Source organism: Triticum dicoccoides, chromosome 3A, assembly GCF_002162155.2.
Source record: "Triticum dicoccoides isolate Atlit2015 ecotype Zavitan chromosome 3A, WEW_v2.0, whole genome shotgun sequence".
Taxonomy (NCBI): Eukaryota; Viridiplantae; Streptophyta; class Magnoliopsida; order Poales; family Poaceae; genus Triticum; species Triticum dicoccoides.
The window spans coordinates 697,729,906-697,736,968 of record NC_041384.1 but is presented as its reverse complement, the minus strand read 5'-3'; the positions used below and the strand labels follow the sequence as shown (position 1 = coordinate 697,736,968).

Sequence of the window (7,063 nt, the reverse complement as noted above, 5' to 3'; positions counted from 1 at the left end):
TTAGGTAAATTCAATTTAAATAGACTCGAGAATGGATTGACCACTTATTTAAGAGGAAGTCGTTCGAACTGAAAATAAGTTATTTGATGGGCCCAAGAGATACGTGCTTCCTTCCGACATTTGGCCCAACATCTCGCCAGCGACAGACATGCCCAAACCTAGCTAACCAGCTCACCACTCCAGTCCTCATACAGAGAGCGCCGCCTCTGTTCCCCACTACTCCCCTAACCCAAACCCTCGCCGTCACCTCCATCCGCTCCCCTTCCACCGGCGGCCATGGACGACCCCCAGGTGCTCATCGGCGTCTACAGGAGCGTCTCCATGAGCGAAATGTGCGATAGCATGAAGCACAAGGGCGACGACCCTGAGACGCTGGATCTCGGCACAAACATGCCGCTTCTCGTGTACGGTTCCCTCCCGCTTCCCGCCGCCGTGTTGGTCCACGACGGCGTCGACCGCATCAGCCGCCTCCCCGACGTCGTCCTCGTCAACATCCTCTCCCGCCTCCCCGCCAAGGACGCCGCGCGCACCGCCGCCCTCGCCTCGCGCACCGCCGCCCTCGCCTCGCGCTGGCGCCCCCTCTGGCGCACGGCGCCCCTCGCTCTTGTCGACAGCCACCTGCTTCCGGACGGCGGCGCGTCCGGGCCGTTCACCATCCGCGACCCCTCTCCCCGCGCCGTCACTGCCGCGGTGCCCCACATCCTCGCGGCGCACCCGGGGCCTTTCCGCTGCGTTCACCTCACCCGAACCATAATGCAGGAGCACCGGGCCGAGATGGCGCGCTGGCTCGACATCCTCGTCGCCAAGGGGGGTCCAAGAACTCGTCTTTGTCAACCGCCCTTGGCCGATTGACCTGCGCCTCCCCGCCTCGCTCTTCAGCTGCGCCTCCCTCACCCGCCTCTATCTCGGCATCTGGAGGCTCCCGGACTCCACCGCCGTACCGCGCCGCGCCAGATTCCCCAACCTCCGGGAGCTTGGCCTCTGCATGAATGTCATGGAGGACCGTGATCTGGCCTTCATGCTCGAAAGAAGCCCGGTCCTGGAGTTCCTGGTTATCATGGGGAGCCAGAGCCAAGTGCGCCTCCGCCTCATCAGCCAAAGCCTGCGCTGCGTTCAGCTCGGTCACACCTACTTGGAGGACATCGACGTGGTGGATGCCCCCAGCTTGGAGAGGCTCTTCTTGTGGGATACAATTCTCACTGGCGGGCTCACTCCCCCCAGGATGAGCTCCACCAAGAACCACTCTTCCAGGCTCAACATTGGCCGTGCACCCAACTTGCGTCTGCTGGGATACCTTCACCCAGGAGGACAAGAGTTGGGGATTACCAGCACCGTCATTGTGGTATGCGTCTGCTGGGATACCTTCATTTGCATTTTCTGTGCCTATGTCAATTGATAATGCCAATAAGTTTATCTGTCCCTGGGTGCATTGCAGGCTGGTAGCAAGGAGAGCATTGTCCCTAGCGTCCAAATTTTGGCCATAGAGGTGCAATTTGGTATCCGCGATGCTGTGAAGAAAGTGCCTGGCTTCCTCAGATGCTTCCCCAACCTGGAGACCCTCCATGTCCATGTAAATTTGGTTAACTTGATGAGATACACACTTGCTGCATTGTCCATTCTGCAATACTAGTGGGTGACTATGTTATACAGTATCTAGCATGATTATTTATCTAGCATAGTCAGAACTGTGGAACATATTTGTTTTATGATTGATGGCTTGCTGCTGCTGCATGATATGTACCCATAGATTATATATCTAACATCAAACTATGTATGCACTGATTGATTTCATCTGCAGTCCTCCACCATACCTGAAGAGCCGACTGGGAAGGTGCATCTCAAGTTCTGGCAGGAGGGCGGTCCCATCAAATGCGTCCTGCAGAGCCTGAAGAAGGTGTTTTTCAACGAATTCCAAGGGTCGAAAAGCAAGGTTGCTTTCCTCAAGTTCATCGCGGAGAGAGGGCGGGTGCTGGAGCAGATGGTTGTGGTAGCCAGCGAATGTTTCTCTTCGGGGTCGGGTTATGTGAATGCCAAACTGAAGCCTCTGATCAGTGCAAAATGGTTGAGCAAAGGTTGCAAACTGCAGCTCTTCAAGAGCCCACACGATGACGTGGGAGGTCCAGCTTACTCCATCGCGAAAGCTTGTGATTTCGACTTTGCTGACCCTTTCGACCTCAACTACCACTATAAACCAGAAAGGATCTCTGTAAGTTAATTAGTACTCCATAGCTCTTTTACAAGAAGACTATTGGTACCTAGCTAGACTTTGTGTTGTTGGACCTGGCAGCAGCTAGAAATACCTATTTGGCGAGCTGTCGAATGCTTGTTTGTGCCAAGTAAAGTTTTACTCGTATGTGAGATGCTATGTACGTAGTATTGTGATGACTGACGCGCAACTGGTATGTTATTTCTGGTTTGTCCAACTGCTGCAACTTGACTATGTTTTGCAGTTGTTACTCTTAGCATGAATTATTTCGCTATGCTATGTTGGGCTCAACTCGAAAGAGCTTGAGCGCTTTAGGATAAGCTCATCGACCCTGCATAGGTGAAGATGAGCAGTTCATTCATAGATTCTGTTGCCAAAAGGATAGTAGTAATAGTTTCCACTAGCTTTGATTCTGTTGCCAAAAGGGTAATAGTTTATCATATCATTACTGGTAGTTCTGCAAATACACCTGGTGGTTAATTAATTACTCTAATAAAATTATGGTAGCTGATGTAGTAAAGTAGTTGTAATTAATCAGTACTGTACTTAACTACTGTAGATTCAGTTATCCAACCAACGGTCGGGACTCGCTCGGCTCGGCTCAACGACCAGGTTGGATACTTGCCGTTTTGCCTTGTTCACTGTTAGCAAGCCGTTACTGCTGTTTATTATAGCTGACAGTCATCATTCTTGCCCCTGGTTTGATTATAGCTGACAGTTTATAGCTGGCAGTTGTATTGATGACTCCGCTGTGTCGGCATCAATCCTAGTCGACACCAAGTGATCTATAGACTCTAGTATGAGAAAAGAGTTTGAAGTCCTGAGTCTGAGTGTGTTCTTGTTAGTTGGCTGATCTATTCTTGTTTGTTGTTAGTCGGCTGTGCTGTTTGAAGCCCTGAATTTGTTTTAATGTCTGAAAAAAGTTTGTGATCAATCCAATATGAAACTGATGTCGAGGGTAGCAATGCAAGATTAAAAACATCACCAACAGCCCCACCACGCCATGGCGACACTTGTATGAATTGTCTAAAACAGCTGTGCAATCAGTATGAATTCTGTTGAAAACGTCTAATTGTCTATGAAGTTCATTGAAAACAAGATTAGATGTTTCTGGAACCCATCCAAACATGATTGAACTTATTTCTAAGACTTGAAAAAAATGACTGAAATTTGTATGAAGATGTTTGAAATCCCTAGATATTGTGTGTATTCGTGACAATTGATGTGAATGTACAACAGCTAGAGAACATACTGTCACACTCCTAGCTGGCTCTAGTAGCCTGTCAGCGATCTATAGTGAAGCAAGGGATGCAACTCAGGCTGTAACTGACCAAACTGAAGATGTAAGGCAGAAGGGCGCCAAGGCGGGAACGAGTGGGTGACGCGGCAGGAAATAATGTGGGGCCAACCTGTTAGTGAAACGAGTGGGGCAAGCCAGGGTCTTGTACGTTGTTTTTTCAGGTAAAAGGGGAGTTTTTATTCCATGGTAATAGGGTTACAATCACGAGGCAAGAGTTCCTCTATACATCTCGTACCTTGAAATTGATATATGCAAAAAATAGAGGAGCACTGTGCAACCACACAGCGGTACAAGAATCAATGCAGCTCTAAGACGCCAAACGTTTTGTGACCCTATTTTGCTCTCTACTAATCTTCTGTGGCACAAACTGCCTAGATGGCCCCTAGAGGGCCATAGGCCAACCGGGACAAGCTGTTGTTTGACAAAGAAGGCAGTGCCACGGCCGAATCCGACTGAACCACAGCTGGGAGATTCGTGTGTTGGATGGCCAAGGCCATTCCTTGCATCAACACATGTATTTCTGACTCCATGGCGTCATTGCAGTTAGAGACCTCATACGCCGCAAAGATCAACGACCCAGCGCCCCTCCTTAGCACCATACCTGTAGCCACAGTACCGCCCCTCTCCGAGAAGGAAACCATCTACGGACAAGGCCGTCCACGCCGCAGGGGAAGCAGGCCATGGAAGCGTCTGCTTCGGCTGGTACGCAACTCGAGGTTGAACCTCTTCCATCAGTGTCACCTTTCCTTTTATAATTTCCCTCGTGTTGTAAATTTGAGCTAGCTTCAGCGACTTCAAGTAGTTATCCAAGAAATCAATCGTCGTAACCACTAGAGATACTTCTTTGTCATGGACCAAAACTGTCCTCAGATTCCATATACGCCAGATCAACATGATGATCATGTCTCTAACCCGTTTAGATCATCCTGCGAGTACATGCAACAACATCTCTGCCAGAATCATGGAGACGGTCATTTACAGGCAGTGGCCAGATCGACCGCATTCCATCCCAGACCTTCCTCGCGTGAGAGCAAGTAACTAGGGCATGTAAGCTTCCTTCCCTTTCGAGACCACGCGGCGGACAAGTACCCTGCTTCAGACAGATGGCGATTCACCTTACACTGGTTTGTAGCAAGGGCCCCAGATGTCGCTTTCCATGTCGTGATACACATTTTCAGTGGCACACATTGGCCATCCATATGCAGTTCCATAATGAGCGAACCCCATTGGGATTCATACTTGATGCACCATTTGCAAATTTCTCATCATGCTCAGCCGTAGCTAAGTTGTAAACACTTTTCACAGTAAAATTGCCATATTGTTTCAGGAACCGTGAAAGAAAATCTCGACGGTTCCTTGGGGATGTTGTTATCTTCACGATCTCTAGTACATCCATATGCCAAAATGTTCTTCTAATCTCTGAGCATTCCACGCCCCATCCTCGTCCAAAAAGTCAGACACCTGATTATACCGACAGTTCGTCTTCGGAGTGATAGGCTGAAACTCATGACCCCTTGGGATCCATGGATTATGCCACGTCCTGGTCAGCGAACCATCACTTACCCTCCATATTATGCATTTTTTTTCACAAGATCTAGGCCATGGCTGATGCCCTTCCAAACCTTAGAAGACTTGCCAGAGAACACAAAATTCATATATTTCCACGTGGGTAATACTTTGCACGAAGAACCCACATCACATACGTGGGGGTAGGCTGAGCCATCGATTTTATCAGAATTTCTTTGTTATGAACAATTCACTCCAATCCACCATTCTTTTGCTTAAGCTTGCTTTGAGGGTTTCAAAGCGCCCCTTATGCATTCTTCCCTCTAGTCAGGCCCAAATATTTTGGTCCAAAACCTTTCGAGAGATCTCCAAAATTTTATTCACTTCCATCGAAACCACATCAAGGTAGTTTGCAGAAAAAACGATGGAACACTTTGTAGGGTATAAGAGATGATCCGTCGATGCCGCGTATGTGTTCAACAAACCTTTAGCAAGTGAAGCCTACTGCTCACATGCACGAAAAAATAGCAATGAATCATCCGCGAAAGCGTTGGGGATAACTGGAGCTCTTTCGCAAATTCTGACACCATCCAAGCTTAACCGCCTTAGTCAACAAAGTAGACAAGACATCAACAACAAAGAGAAACAAAAATGGGGACAAGGGTCACCTTGCCTAACATCTCAGGAGGGGGTGAAAGGACTCCGATAATTTTCCGTTCAGTTTAAATGAATACTTATAATTAGTTTAAGAAACACAAGTCATAATCTGCCAGATCCACTGATCTGAGGCACACGGTCATCATTGATGGGTCATGGCATGAGTGGGCCCTTACCCCACTCTCGCACGTCACGTTGACCGTCAGGTCAAGGTTAACACGTGGCCTGGTTGGACTCATAGTGTCGGTCGGACCGATCCGGTGACAGATCGGACACCCGTGCATCCGTTGATTGCCCGTCTTTGTATCCGTTGGTCTCGCTCATCAGCACGCACACACGAAAGAGAAAAACAGAAAAGACGACTAGCTCGCTCATCTTACACGCTTCGTCCTCCCTGTCACAACACTACGCGCTTCACCATGGGGGCGCCGCCGTTCACCGCTCCGTAGCGCAGCATGGATGGACCGCTCGAAGCACCGCTCAACCATCGAAACTCACTGCGCAGTTTCTTTGGTGACAGTTGCAGCACCGTCGACCTTTATTGTAGCACCTCATCGACGTTGTCGCACTACCGTAGCCCGTAGGATCCGGTCTTCCGCTTTGAGATTACATTAACACGTGGCAGCACATAAGGTGGGTCTCACGTGAGGAGAAGAAAGACCCGATCGTATAAGATTTTTTTTCCAGTTGTGGAGGCAGTCGACAATCGGCATACGATAAATTATCAATCGGACGAGGGAGAGCGTTTCCCTTTTGGCCGGGGGAAGAAAATGGATGTTGTGGGGCCCCTGGGAGCGACGTGGCGTGTTTTTGAGCCCTGTGTCTGCGTGAGTGTTCCATCCATGCCGCTTCAGCTAGTCGGCGGTCAGGTCACACTATGTAATTCTATCTATCGCATTCAGCCACATAAAACTTGTCTTAGTACTTGAGGTTTTTTATGTGAAATGTCAGGTCAGGCACAGGCACCCTAGCAAGCATTCCACAGCTCGCCAAATAGTTCTTTTTTTTTGCTGTGGTATTTGCCCTCTTTGCAAGAGGGAGCAGGAATCGGGCATCCACCTATTCATCATATGTCGTTTCTCTATTAGGCTTTGGCGCTTGGTCATTGAGAAATTCGGGCTTGTGCACTTGGACACCTCCGAATGGCACCTTGAGGAGTCCCTCATGCGATGGTGGGACAAGAGGACCGACATGCGAAACCCCAATAGGCGAGCCATGGCCTCCCTCGCCATGCTTGTCTATCAGATTATCTTGAATGAGAGAAACGCCAGGGTCTTTCGTCACAAGAGTGCTCTCCCGCCAATACTGAGCGTCGTTGATGAGGTCAACCTTTGGGTTACTGCCGGTGCTAAAAAACTAGGGCTTATTGTTGTACGTGAGTAATTGCCATGCCA

General features: G+C 49.2%; 1 protein-coding gene across 1 annotated transcript; it reads left to right on the top strand.

Moving 5' to 3' along the window:
- The first annotated feature begins 276 nt into the window (after positions 1–276).
- On the top strand, positions 277–2,423 carry LOC119272943. Its single transcript, XM_037554282.1, has 4 exons — positions 277–647; positions 760–1,342; positions 1,436–1,570; positions 1,799–2,423. The coding sequence occupies exons 1-4, from the start codon at positions 277–279 to the stop codon at positions 2,213–2,215; spliced, it is 1,506 nt and encodes a 501-aa protein (XP_037410179.1). The 3' UTR covers positions 2,216–2,423.
- The last annotated feature ends 4,640 nt before the right edge of the window (positions 2,424–7,063 follow it).